Genomic DNA, 14,582 nt, shown 5'->3' with positions numbered 1-14,582 from the left:
TTAATTTATGTTTTTACATATTTGAAGGGATGCCCATTTTAAGGTAGAATTTGCTGGAAAAGTTCAGCAGGTCTGGCAGCAACTGTGGAGAAAAATCAGAGTTAATGTTTTGGGTCGAGTGACCCTTCCTCAGAAGGTCAACCCGAAACGTTAACTCTGATTTCTCCCCACAAATGCTGCCAGACCTGCTGAGCTTTTCCAGCAATTTCTATTTTGTCTCTGATTTACCTCATCTGCAGTTCTTTCGATTTCCATTTTAAGATGTTCATTATGTTCATTTCATGATCAATTTTATACCTTAGAAGCACTGTATAAGTGTATGCATTTTCTTGAAAGATTAAAGAGGACCTACTGGAATTATTTTCCCTCTTCTACAGGCCAAGGTGAACTTTGAAGAACTAAAATTTAAAGCAGCTCAGGATCAGTTGCAGAAAATTACAGAAGAGAAAGAACAGTTGCAAAGACAGCTCGTTACTTTAAAGGAAAACATGACAAGAAAAAAGAAAGCCTGCAAAGAAAGTGAGGTTAGTGCAATTAGGTGAAATGAAACACAATTGTATGCAGATGCTGCAAAATAAAGATGTTGGGTGAAGCAATCCACTACGAGTTTATAAGGTGATTGTGCATTAAGGTATTCAGGTAATGTTATGTGGCATACCAGTTTCTTACAATAGGTGAATTTTTGTATACTGTAGAAGCAATCTGTCAAATCTGAACCCTAACGGAGTGGAAAAGTATAAGGGCTGTGTGCCAGGAATGCGGAAGAAAGATTCTAGTTCTCTGTAAAGGGTTCAATGAATTGTAGAAATAAAGGACAATACATGAATGTCTTTTTGGTAATTTGTTAGTAATATATTTAATTGTTCAAATGTAATGAGGGGTTATTTGGCTTTTTAGGCTCAGAAGAATATTTTAGTTGCAGATGGCAATTAGTTTAATAGATTGGAGATACATTTCTGTTACTTTGACTTTGGAAAGGTCTTACAAAAGTTCTTCAAAGTTATGCGTCAGGTAAATGGTATTGCATTGAGCCTCCCAATGGAATAAAGTGAAAAAGGAGGGGAGATTGGATGTGGGGGTTCCAAATTGGTGATTGTCCAGATTAGTTTTGCAAACCCTAGTGCAACACAGTTTGATCTGAAGTTCACTTTGGCAGCAGTACCTCTGTTGATGCGTTCGCAACCTGTGGGCAATCTCGCCATGAATCTCCGTGATGCTCATCAGGCAACTTTTTTTGCGTCAAGACTCCAGTCACTTTAAAGGCAGATATCCAACCTCTAAGCGCTGTTGTTCAACCGAAGAACTGAAAACTCTCCAGCCCCAGCAGCGCCACCCAGACTGATGGCCATTGCTGGCAATGCAGCCTGCCAGGGCCATCAGTGATGGAGGAGGCCCTTAATTCTTGGCGAGCAGATCAGGCTTTCCAAGACCAGCCACTGACACGATGGTGAGGAGAGGCTGTTGTTGCTAAAGGCAGGGCAGCTGTCCATGTACCACAGCATGCCAGATTAGAAGATTTCATGCCAACAAGGAATACCCTTTATAGGTAGCCATGTCCCTGTATACAGAGGCCTCCCCACCATCCTGGTGGCAGAATGGAACTCTTCAGTGGCCCATAATTACCCACTTAAGGACCCCAACTGTCCTTTGGGTGGGAAGTCTGTCATCAATTCTGACAACTGATATGCCAGTGAACATCATTTACACTTCTGTTTCCATTCCACTTCTCGCATGAAACTGCTGCCCAAACCACTGTGTTCATGCATCTCTCAAAATGCTGGTTGTTGCATACCCAACCCAAAGGCCATGATAGCTACCTGTAACTCCAATGAGATCTCTCTCACTGAAACACATTCTTAATAAGAACCACTGGTTAAAAAAATAAAACAATGCATAGGTTAGGTGGAATTTCTAGAGGTGCATGGACTGTCTCAGAAATATTTTATGCAGGCACTCATGGCATTAATTAACCAATTGCTAATTTCTTTCCATTTATGATGTCTGTGCTGGAAATGACTGTGTATTTCTGGGTGTGAATAATTTGGACGAAGCTGAATTGCACTGGAAGGGTTGCGGAGGAGATTTACCAGGGTGTTACCTGGGTTGGAGCATTTTAGCTATGAAGAGAGACTGAATAACCTTGGGTTGTTTCTTGAGAGCAGAGAAAGCTTATGGAGGACCTGAGTGAGGTGTATAAAATTATGAGGGCATGGGCAGAGTGGATAGAGATCAGCTGTTCACCTTAGTTGAAGGGACAATAATGAGGGGACATAATTTTAAGGTGAAGGGCAGGCGGTTTAAAGGGGATTTGAGTTTAAAAATGTTGTCATTTAGAGGTTGGTGGGAATCTGTAATGCACTGCCCAGGAAGATACTGGAGACAGGAAACACATTGACCTTTGAAAAGTACATGGATAAGCACTTGAAATTTCATAATATTCAAGATTATGAGCCAAGTGCTGGAAAGTGGTGTTGATGGGCTGAAGCATCTCTTCTGTGCAGTATGACTCTATGAATGGCATCAAAAAGTATTGCTAAGACATTTGCCAAGACATGGAGAAGATGCTAGAAAAACTGAATGGACTGAAGGTGGATAAATCACCAGGACCAGATGGACTACACCCCAGAGTTCTAAAGGAGATAGCTGAAGAGATAGTGGAGGTGTTAGTGGCGATCTTTTAGGAATTGCTAGAGTCAGGGAAGGTCCCAGAGGACTGGAAAATCGCTAATGTGACACCCCTGTTTCAAAAGGGAATAAGGCAAAAGACTAAAAATTACAGGCCAATTAGCCTAAGCTCAGTTGTAGATTAGATTTTAGAATCCATTGTGAAGGATGAGATTTCTGAATATTTGGAAGTGTATGGTAAAATAGGGCAAAGTCAGCACAGCTTCATCAAGGGGAGGTCATGCCTGACAAATCTGTTCGAATTCTTTGAGGAAGTAATGAGCAGGTTAGACCAAGGAGAGCCAATGGATGTTATCTACCTGGACTTCAAGAAGGCCTTTGACAAGGTGCCGCACAGGAGGCTGCTGCGTAAGATAAGGGCCCATGGTGTTAGAGGCAAGGTACTAGCATGGATAGAACATTGGCTGTCTGGCAGAAAGCAGAGAGTGGGGTTAAAAGAGTCTTTCTCAGGATGGGTCTGCTGACAAGTGGTGTTCCACAAGGATCGGTGTTGGGACCACAACTTTTCACTTTATACATTAATGATGTAGATGAAGGAACTGAGGGTATTCTGAGCAGGTTTGCAGACAGTACAAAGATAGGTAGAGGGACAGGTAGTATTGTGGATGTGGGGAGGCTGCAGAAAGACTTGGGCAGGTTAGGAGAATGGGCAAAGAAGTGGCCGATGGAGTACAAAGTGGGAAAGTGTGAGGTCATGCACTTTGGTAAGAAGAATAAAAGCATGGACTATTTTCTAAATAAGGAGAAAATTCAGAATACTGAACTGCAAAGAGACTTGGGAGTTCTAGTCCAGGTTTTTCTCAAGGTAAACTTGCAGGTTGAGTCAGTAGTCAGGAAGGCAAATGCAACTTTGGCACTTATTTTGAGAGGACTTGAATATAAAAGTAGGGATGTACTTCTGCGGCTTTATAAGGCTCTGGTCAGGCCACATTTGGAGTATTGTGCACAGCTTTGGGCCCCATATCTCAGGAAAGATGTACTGGCCCTGGAGCAGGTTCAGAGGAGGTTCACGAGAATGATCCCAGGACTGAAAGGCTTAACATATGAGGAATGTTTGAGGACTCTGGGCCTATACTTGTTCAAGTTTAGAAGGATGAGGGGGGATCTAATTGAAACTTATAATACTGAATGGCCTGGACAGAGGGGATGTTGGGAAGATGTTTACATTGGTAGGAGGAACTAGGACCCAAGGGCACAGCCTTAGTGTAAAGGGAAGACCTTTTAGAACAGAGATAAGGAGAAACTTCTACATTCTATGGAATTTACTGCCACAGAAAGAGGTGGAGGCTAGGTCATTGAATATATTTAAGACGGAGATAGATAGGTTGTCAAGGGGATCAAGGGTTACGGGGAGAAAGCAGAAAAATGGGGTTGAGAAACTTATCAGCCATAATTGAATGGTGGAGCAGACTTGGTGGGCTGAATGGCCTCATTTCTGCTCCTACATCTTATGGTCTTATATACTTATAGTCTTATTTTTAAAGTAGTCTTGCGTGGTAGCTGTGAATTAAGAAAGGTCATTCATGCACAGGTTTGCACAGCGTACTCAATGATATGATAAGTGAATCTCATCCTTGATTAATCAAGTCCCAGACTAGTGATGGTGTGAGGCAACAAACTTGTGCCAATCTCCCATTGATGTCTCTAAGGTATCAGTTGCCATAAGATAGATTTAAAATTATGTGATATGGCGAATATGCGCAAGACCTAGAGTGAAAATATTTCTATTACTTTAATTTCCAGGCCACAGTCCATCTCTGCAAGTCACAACTGAAACAACTTGAGAAAGATCATGATCGTTTACAGAGGCAATTTGAAGAATTGAGTAGGTTAGAAAATTACTAATACAGTCTTGAAAGAGAATATTTTCACCAGCTTCATTGTTTGTACTCTGAGAATATAACAGAAGGATATAGTTAACCTTCAATTTTTGTCTTGAGTTTGATTAAATTCATATCTTGTAATATGAGATACTATAATTGTTCAATAGTTCTTGTAAAACCTGTGAAGAGAGAAAGGGTTAATGGCCCAGATCGTCTGAGGGCAAGATTGTTATTGATTTGATTTTTTTATTGTCACATGTACCAAGATACAGTGAAAAGTATTGTTTTGCATGTTATCCAATCAAATCATATCTTACATTAGTACATTGAAGTAATAGAACAGATGCAGAATATAATGTTACAGATACACAGAATGCGTAAAGAAAGATCAACTCTAATATACCAGCGATCCATTCAAAAGTCTAATAATAGCGGGGAAGAAGTTGTCCTTAAATCTGTTGGGACATGTTTTCAAATTTCTGTATCTTCTGCCTGGTGAAGAGGATGGAAGAGAGTATAACCAGGGTGGGAGGGGTCTTTAATTATGTTGGCTGCTTTCCCGAGGCAGTGGAAAGTGTAGTCGGAGTCAATGGAAGGACGGCTGGTTTCTGCAATAGACTGGGCTGTGTTCATAACCCTCTGTAATTCAGGAGATGAATGATTAAAACCTACTCTAACTCCTATTCAATTAGGGAATAGACTCCCACACCTTTCTCCAACTCAGCAGTGACCCCCCAGCCAAACCTGCAGACCCCACATCCCTATGGGCATCTAATTCCCTTCCACCTCCTAATAATGAACTCCCCCAAACAAAGCCCTGACTCCCTGATTCCAACAAATACATTAAGACATCTCCTCTCCCTTCCCCCACCAGTCTGACAACAATTTCCCCTCACAAGCAACAAAGCTCAGCAGGTCCGGCAGCATCTGTGAAGAGAAATCAGAGTTAATGTTTCAGGTCTGGCGACCCTTCCTCGGAACTGATGGTAGCTAGGGATTCCCCCTCCATGGGCATGCCCCTGACCACTCCCTCCTGGACTCCCTCCCTTAACTCCCCGCCGCCTCAAACCACCCCCCCACCCATCCAATTACACCTTTCCATTCCCCGAATCCAGATACAAGCTGATCAAACTTGTCTCCCCATTCCACTCAACCCTCCCACCCCCACTAGAACCCACCCTCAGCCCTCAAGCACTTAATCTGCCACCCTACCCCTGCCCATCCTTTACCTACACGCTACACCCTCACCCACCTCACAACTTACTCCTCACCAATCTGGTTGCCCACTGTCTTCACCTACTTGACCGCTTGCCCCTCATCTACCTGGCACCATACCTCCTCACTAACCTGGCACCTCCTGCTCTCTCTTATCTGTCAATCCAAGCCATCCTCTCCCCATCACTTACCTTATGCATTGGCCTTCTCTCGGTAGCTGTTGAAATGGTTATAGAAGGTTTGAATCAAAGACTGTAAAATGTACTGTCAAAGGAGTGGTTTCAGCATTTATCCACCCCAGTGCTGCCTGTGGATTACTGGACTTTGCTGCTTCTGACATAGATCGTTCAAATTGGGTCATTGTTTCCAGTTAATGAGCTTCTTGCTAATTTTCAAAACCAATTCCAGACAAAGAGAAGCTTTTCTCCAGGAACAGAAAGTCTAGGCATAGCCTTAAGTTATAATTTCTAAGATTTGCACATGAAATCCCATATCCAATCTCTACACTTCAAATAAGTCAAACAAGATAGAGCGTGGGCATAGCTGCAATATGTTAATGAGAGACTTTCAGAAAAGCCTGAATGGATACGGAGTTCCTGTCTCTAAACCTGAGTATCAGCAAAACACTGGAGGTGTAATTAACGCTCATGCATGTTATTCACTGCAATACATTTCCATTCCTTTTCCCCAAATTTACTTCGAAAGGGGGTGTCAAAGTTCGAAAGCTAAGTTCACAGAACTGAAAGATGGAATTAACAACCTTCAAGAGCAACTGAAACCGCTAAAGCAAGAGGAAGCCACAATCTTAAAGCAAATAGAAAACGATTACGATACAATCAGCAATTTGAAAGATGAACAGGATAATCTGAGGTTAGTAATCGAGACTACAGGTGAGGACTATCTGGCACCATTTGCTAATATCACGTTGATCTATCTGTACAGACCACCAAAATGAAATTAGCAGAACAATATCATAATTTATGGGTTAAAAGAAAACAAAGAACTGCAGATGCTAGAAAACTGAAACAAAAAGAGAAACTACTGGAGAAACCCAGCAGGTCTGGCAGCATCTGTGGAGAGAAAGCAGAGTTAAATGTTGCCCTTCTTCATCCACAGATGCTGCCAGACCTGCGGAATTTCTCCAGCAAGTTCTCTTTTCCTGTCGTAAATGATGGTTCTTTTTTAAAAAACATGCGAGATAAAGAAAGTCTATGATGAAGCCAATTTTAGAATGTGGATGGAAATGGTGTTTGGTTTGATTGAAGATGACAATGGAATAACAGTGGGGATGGTTGGGTTTTCCCTGGTGAGGAAAAGGAAAACACTTTAGCTTTCTACTGCAAAATAGGGCTGTCAAAAATTTATAGGCCTAACTTTAGTATTTGAGCATCTGCCAATACTGTTTCTCAGCAATGCACCAATGTTTATAAATTAATTATGATTAAAACATTTATTTGCATTCTATGATGTGGGCATATTCATCACGTCAAGGATATTATTACAACCTCACTTGGGCAAACTATTTAAGAAATAGGATTTTCTCAGGAATTTTTTTTTTTGCTCTCTTTTTGTACATCTTACTCAAAACCTTCAGGCTTCAAAAACATCCTGTATACAACAACTTATTTTATGCTGTCAGTTCCTAATTATGTGTCCACGTTTCTCAACCAGTTTATCTCATTTAATTGTTGCAATTGCTGTTGCACACTGGCTGACACTCTAGATCTTTCCTTTCAACTCTTTCTGGTAGCTCCACCACCGTCTTATTTTTCTATCTGAAGGTAGGTAGGTAAGTAAGTAAGGAATGAACACAATGGCAAGTACAAAGATTTTATTTAGATGATGTCTTATAATATGCATATTACTTGAAACAAATTCTCTTACCAATTCCTGCAAACAGGGCAGATCCATCAGCAAATTGGAAGCCTTGCATAATATATAGAACTTAAGGACATTAAGAAAATGAGCAGGAGTGTACCAGTCAGCTCCTCAAGCCTGTACAGCCTGTATGTATTCTGTATGGTCATGGCTGATCTGCCCCAATAGGGAGGCAATGGCCTCCTGGCATTATTGCTGCATTGTTAATCCAGAAACTCAGTTACTGTTCTGGGGACCCAGGTTCAAACCCTGCCATGGCAGATGATCAAATTTGAATCTGGAATTAAGGGTCTACGGATGTCCATGAAACCATTGTTGACGATCATAAAAACCTATCTGGCTCACTAATGTCCTTCAGGTAAGGCAATCTGTCATTCTTACCGGGTCTGGCCTATGTGTAACTTCAGACCCACTGCAATGTCATTGACTCTTAACTGCCCCCTGGGCCATTAGGGATGGACAATAAATGCTGGCCTAACCAGTGATGCTCACATCATGTGAATGGAAAAATAATTGATGTATGTTCACCCACAATGCTGTTAGGGAGGGAGTTCCATGGTTCTGACCCAGTGATACCGAAGGAATGGGGATATTTTTTCAAGTCAGGATGGTGAGTGGCTTGGAGATGGAATTGCAGGTCGTGGTATTCCCATGTATCTCCTGCTATTGCCCACCGGTAGTGGAGAGAGTGGATGTTTGTGCTTGTGGTGGCAATTGAGCAAGCTGTGTTGTGGTAGATGGTGTCAGGCTTCCACATAAGCTCCCAGAAACCCCGACCCTTTAGGACTCACCCAGCTCAATCATTAGCACTGCCGCTGAACATGTGCAGGACTCATTGGTAATAATTAGTTTGACAAATGAACTGCTTCCATCACAGTCCCAAAGCAAATCGATTTGGTTGTTTTTCAATAATATTTGAAGGACAGCCAGAGGCAGAGGTCAATAGCTTTATTATGTTGAGAATTATCTGGTGTATCTTTATTTCACGCAGCAGTGAGGTTTTGTGGGAGATTAAGCAATGGAAAAACTTGATGAATTGTAGTTGTCATTGTGATGATCTTCTCTATATATTATTAACACTACTGTGTATTCTCACCTGTCAACATTCCCTGTGGGATTTTTACAGAAAGAGTGTCGACCTCCTATTACCTGAGGAATTCACAGGCAGGTAAAATGCTGTCACATTTTTCAGGTATGGAAGCCTCTAGAATACAAGGTTTGGATCGACCTGTAGTTCCATCCCTGACCACTGGGTGGGTTCTCTACACCAGTTTTCTAGATCTTCCCAAATCTTAAAGATGGTGAGGTCCTAGCCTTTTCAAAACATTAGCAATTTAAAAGTTTCATCTTATCAACAGTGTGATTTATTTATCTCCAACATGCATCGGCCAACCATAAATACAACCTGTTCTGGCAAAGCTTTTAGTTTCCAAAATCCATTCTGTCATGTATCCGCTGCCCATTCGCTGAGTGACCTTCATTCCCAAACCATGCAATAAACACTTTTCAACCTGTAAAAGCAGCTTAAAAAAGGACAAATTTCAGCCTGCACTGTCTTGCACTGTCTCAATGATACATGAAGCATGGAATTGGTCAGACTATTTTTCTGGTGTTCAGGACAAATTTGCATATGCTAATGAGGGGGCGAGAGGCCATAAAATACTCTTTCCTAATAACTGGGCTGCCTTAAACCATTGATGCTGACAAGAATGGCCAGAAGATACACACTCCTGTTAGGCAAGGTGCTGCTTTCTCTGAATATCCAAGCTTAAAGCCCAAGGACCAAACTTGTTTTAATGTGAGGGCCCATTTCTTTGCTTGCAGGAATTATTCCTCACACTCTTTTAGCAATTTGATAAGGGAACTGTTTAGCCTTGATGATGTGGTCCACACCAGCCTCACCAGGCACATTTAAGGATTAAGAAACAGCAGACCATGAAGAGCTTTCCTTCAGGGGATCACAGCCCCGCATCTCTCCCACTGCAGACTTCTCCACTCACTTCAATCACGCCTGCGCTCTCCTCCTCAATTTGTTTTCATTTTATGGCAGGGACTCTTCCTGTAGGACCCCTGCAGCTGGTTCCTGTCATGTCCACCCTGCTTCTCAGCTAATGACCTCCACATCATTGTTAACAACTTCCAGGTGGGAGCCAAGCTAGACGACCTAAAACCATAAGATGGAGGAGCAGAGCTGGCCATTCAGCCCATCAATTCTGCTTCACTAATCAATGAGATCATAATCTTCAACTCTGCTTTCCTGTCTTTTCCCCCAACACTTAATTCCCTTACTGAGTAAAAATCTGTCTATCTCAACCTTGAATATACTTAATGACCCAGTCGCAACTGCCCTCAGTAGCAAAGAATCCACAGATTCACAATCCTCTGAGACAAGAAATAAGTCCTCATCTCTGCCTTAAGTCTGTGACCCCTTATTCTGAGGCTCTGCCCTCTGGTCTTAGACAAAAATAACTTTTCCTCACCCACACTTTCAAGTTTTCCCTAAGAATCCTGTATGTTACAATAAGGTCACCTCACTTTCTTCTAAATGCCAATGAGCACAGACACAGCCTGCTCAAACTCTCCACATAAGACATTCTCTCCATATCAGTTGCGAGCCTAGGCCACGTTCTCTGAACTGCCTCCAATACCAATAATTCTATCCTTAGATAAAACTGTTCACAGTACTCCAACTGCTATCTGACCATCGCCTTGTATAGTTTCAGCAAAACCTCCCTACTTTTTTGCTCCATTCTCATTGAAGTAAAAGCTAATATTCCATTTGCCTTCCCTATTACTCAGAACTTGAATGTTTGCTTTTACTGATTCATGGGTGAAGATTGTCAAATCCCTCGAAGCTGTAGATTTTCCATGTAATTAATATTCAGCTCCTCTGTTTTTCCTGATAAAGTGCACAACCTCACATTTTCCCACATTATATTCCACATAACCTGTCTGTATCCCTCTGCAGACTGCTTTTTATTTACCATCCTCAACACTAGCCTTCCACCGACTTGTGTGTCATTCACAAACGTGGTGATAATACATTCACTTTCCTCATTCAAGTCAAAGAACCACAGACTCATACAGCATGGAAACAGGCCCTTCTGCCCAACTCGTCCATGCTGACCAGGTGTCCTAAACTGAACTAGTACCATTTGCCTTTGTTTGGCCCATATTCCTCTAAACCTTTCTTATCCATGTACCCGTCCAATGTCTTTTCAATGTTGTAATTGTACCTGCCTCTCCCATTTTGTGTGGCAGCTTGTTCCGTATACGCACCACCCACTGTGTGAAAAAGTTGCCCCTCAGGTCCCTTTGAAATATTTCCCCTCTCACCTTAAACCTGCGCTCTATAATTTTGGATCCCCTACCCTGGGGAAAAGACCTTGGCTTCACCTTATCTATGCCCCTGATAAGTTTATAAATCTCTACAAAGCCACCGCTTAACCTCCTACTGTCTGGGGAATAAAGTCCCAGCCCATCCAGCCCCTCTTTATAACTCAAACCTTCCAGCCTCAGCAACATCATTTTTGGCACACTCTCTAGTTTAATAACATCTTTCCTGCAATGCAAATAATTATGGCCCCAGCACTGATCCCTGTGGCACTCTACTCGTTAGAAGTTGTCATCCTGAAAATACACCCTTCCATCCCAAACTCTATCTTCTATTGGTTAGCCAATTCTTTTTCCATACTAATACACCACCTCCAAAACCATGGGGTCTTGTACTATTAAATAGCCTAATGTGTTGTACCCGATCACGTCTCCCTGTACCAGCATATTCAAGTCATCTTTTTAAGAACGGGAGAAGAAAGAAAATGGGGAACTATTGGCCAGTAAATACAATATTATAGACATCTAATCTTTTATGAAGGATCTAATATGATTACTCAGAGTCAGCAAGGATTTACGAGGTTGTAAGCAGTAAGATAGATAAAGGGGAAACAAATAAATGCAGTGCAATTGAATTTTCAAAACCAACACTGAATGAGAGAACATCAAAAGCTAAGTACACAGAATTAGGGCTCCTGAGATTTAGGGTAATATGTTACTGAAGCATGTTTTAAGGATGGGTTAATGGACAGAGAACAGAGAGTAGGAATTAACAGGACATTTTCAGCTTGGCAAGCTCAAATTAGTAGGATCAGTATTTGGACCTTAGCCATTTACCAGCAATATTAATGACCTGTGGGGCTGAGTGCAGCACATCTTTGTTTACTGACAAAACAAAGTTACCTGGGAAAGGAAGCAGTGAGGATGCGAGGAGGCTACAGAGGGATATAAACAGATTGAGTGAGTGGGTGAGAACAGATGGAATGCAAAATGATAAAGTGTGAATTTATTGACTTTGAAAGGAAAAATAAAAAAAAGTTTGCATTATTTGATTACGAGACTGGGAAATGTTTTCATTCAAAAGAACCTTGTGCGTGCATGATGGAAAGATGACATGCAGGCACGGTGAGAAATTGGGAAGGCAAATGTTATATTAGCTTTGTTGCAAACATATTGGTCTGACCTTCCCACTAAGCTGTGTGGGTTCATGGCTAGGCAACAATCGGGAATGTGCCACATGCAGAAAACATACAGGCAACATTTCCTTTAAATGTGTGCTTGCTCAGCTGAGCGGTAATATTAATGGGACTGTATAATACAACAAACTGAGTACAGCTTTCAGACGTTAGAGGGAACATGGAAGTCTAAGAGTAAAGAAGGCTTCCTACAATGGCACATTGATGAGGCCACACCTGAACTACCACGTGCAACTCTGGTCTCCATATGGAAGGACATATCGAAGGGAGTATGGCAAAGCTACACTAAATTACTTCCTGGGTTGAGGGGATTACCCTATGAAGAGAGATTAAGTAGATCAGGCCTGTATTCCCTGGTGATCTGGAAGAATGAGAGGTGATCTAGTTGAGTCAAATAGGATGACAGGATGGATGTCAATCTTTGGAATTCTCTCCCCCAGAGGACTGTGGAATCTCACTGTTCGAGTATATTTAAGACCAGAGGTTGATAGTTTTTGGGGTACTAAGAGAATTAAGGATGTGGGACTAATGCTGGAAGATGGAGTAGAGGTAAAATATCAGCCATGGTCATATTGAACAGTAGGGCAGGATTGTGGGGCCAAATGGCCTTGTTGTGCTCCTGTTTTATATGTTCTCATGAATTAAAATGGCCCAAGCCTCCCTTGGTGAGTTGTGTTGATGTTGCCATTTGTCGTGCAGGCTCCAAATTGAGCTTTCGATCCAAGTTAAAATTTGACCTTAAGTAGCTATTTTAAATCTAATGTAAGCACAGATGTTACTATTCGGATATAAATCCTCAAAGGTTTAACATGTTTATTCACCTAACATTCCTTGCCTGCCTTTTTAACATAGATTTTAACTCATGTAAAAAATTACGTTAATATAGAGTCAAACAACTCTGTGGAAACTGACCTTTCGGTCCAACTGATCCATACCGACCAGATATCCTGAATAAATCTAGTCCCATTTATCAGCATCTGGCCCATACCTCTCTAAACCCTTCCTATTCATATACCCATCCAGATGCCTTTTAAATGTTGTAGTTGTACCAGCCTCCACCACTTCCTATGGCAGCTCATTCCATACACTGACCACCCTCTGCGCGACAAAGTTGGTGCTTAGGTCCCTTTTAAATCTTTCCCCTCTCACCTTAAACTTGTGCCCTCTAGTTTTGGACTTCCCCACCCCAGGGAAAAGACCTTGTCTATTCACCCTATTCCATGCCCCTCATGATTTTATAAAGCTCCATAAAATCAGCCCTTAACCTTCAATGCTCCAGGGAAAATAGCCCCAGCCTATTCAGCCTCTCCCTATAGCTCAAACCCTTCAACCCTGGCAATATTCTTGTAAATCTTTTCTGAACCCTTTCAAGTTTCACAACATCCTTCCTGTAGCAGGGAGACCAGAACTGAATACAATATTTCAAAAGTGGCCTAATCAACCTCCTCCAGAACTTCCAATTCCCCGGTCCCCAACACCTCATCTTTACCATGGATGTCCAGTCCCTCTACACCTGCATTCCCCATGCAGATGGCCTTAAGGCCCTCCGCTTCTTCCTGTCCCGCAGGCCCGACCAGTCCCCCTCCACTGATACCCTCATCCGCTTAGCCGAACTCGTCCTCACACTCAACAACTTCTCTTTCAATTCCTCCCACTTCCTACAGACAAAGGGGGTAGCCATGGGTACCCGCATGGGCCCAAGCTACGCCTGCCTCTTTGTAGGTTACGTGGAACAATCCCTCTTCCGTACCTACACTGGCCCTAAACCCCACCTCTTCCTCCGTTACATTGATGACTGTATCAGCGCCGCCTCGTGCTCCCACGAGGAGCTTGAACAGTTCATACCCTTCACTAACACCTTCCACCCCAACCTTAAGTTTACCTGGACCATCTCTAACACCTCTCTCCCCTTCCTGGACCTCTCTGTCTCCATATCGGGCAACCACCTAGAAACCGATATTCATTTCAAGCCCACCGACTCCCACAGCTACCTAGAATACTCCTCCTCCCACCCACCTTCCTGCAAAAATGCTATCCCCTATTCCCAATTCCTTCGCCTCCGCCGAATCTGCTCCCAGGATGAGGCATTCCACTCCCGTGCATCTCAGTTGTCCTCGTTTTTCAAGGACCGTAACTTCCCCTCCTCGGTGGTCGAGAACGCCCTCAACCGTGTCTCCCACATCTCCCGCACCTCATCCCTCACACCCCGTCCACGCAATAAAAACCAAAAAAGAATCCCCCTCGTCCTCACGTACCACCCCACCAACCTCCGGATCCAACACATCATCCTCCGACACTTCCGCCATCTGCAATCCGACCCCACCACCAAAGACATCTTTCCCTCCCCACCTTTATCCGCTTTCCGGAGGGACAACTCTCTCCGCGACTCCCTTGTCCGCTCCACACTCCCCTCCAGCTCCACCACACCCGGCACTTTTCCCTGCAACCGCAG

General features: G+C 42.8%; 1 protein-coding gene across 1 annotated transcript in view; it reads left to right on the top strand.

Moving 5' to 3' along the window:
• Positions 1-14,582, top strand: part of LOC109936086 (structural maintenance of chromosomes protein 6-like) — a 105,406-nt gene that overhangs the window by 45,831 nt on the left and 44,993 nt on the right. The window contains exons 11-13 of the mRNA XM_048597115.1: positions 378-524; positions 4,429-4,514; positions 6,429-6,593. Of these exons, the coding sequence (XP_048453072.1) occupies positions 378-524; positions 4,429-4,514; positions 6,429-6,593 (398 nt within the window). The remainder of the gene's footprint in view (positions 1-377; positions 525-4,428; positions 4,515-6,428; positions 6,594-14,582) is intronic.

This window comes from Rhincodon typus, chromosome 5, assembly GCF_021869965.1.
Source record: "Rhincodon typus isolate 14 chromosome 5, sRhiTyp1.1, whole genome shotgun sequence".
NCBI lineage: Eukaryota > Metazoa > Chordata > Chondrichthyes > Orectolobiformes > Rhincodontidae > Rhincodon > Rhincodon typus.
The sequence above is the reverse complement of the archived record's forward strand: the minus strand, read 5'-3'. Positions and strand labels throughout refer to the sequence as shown.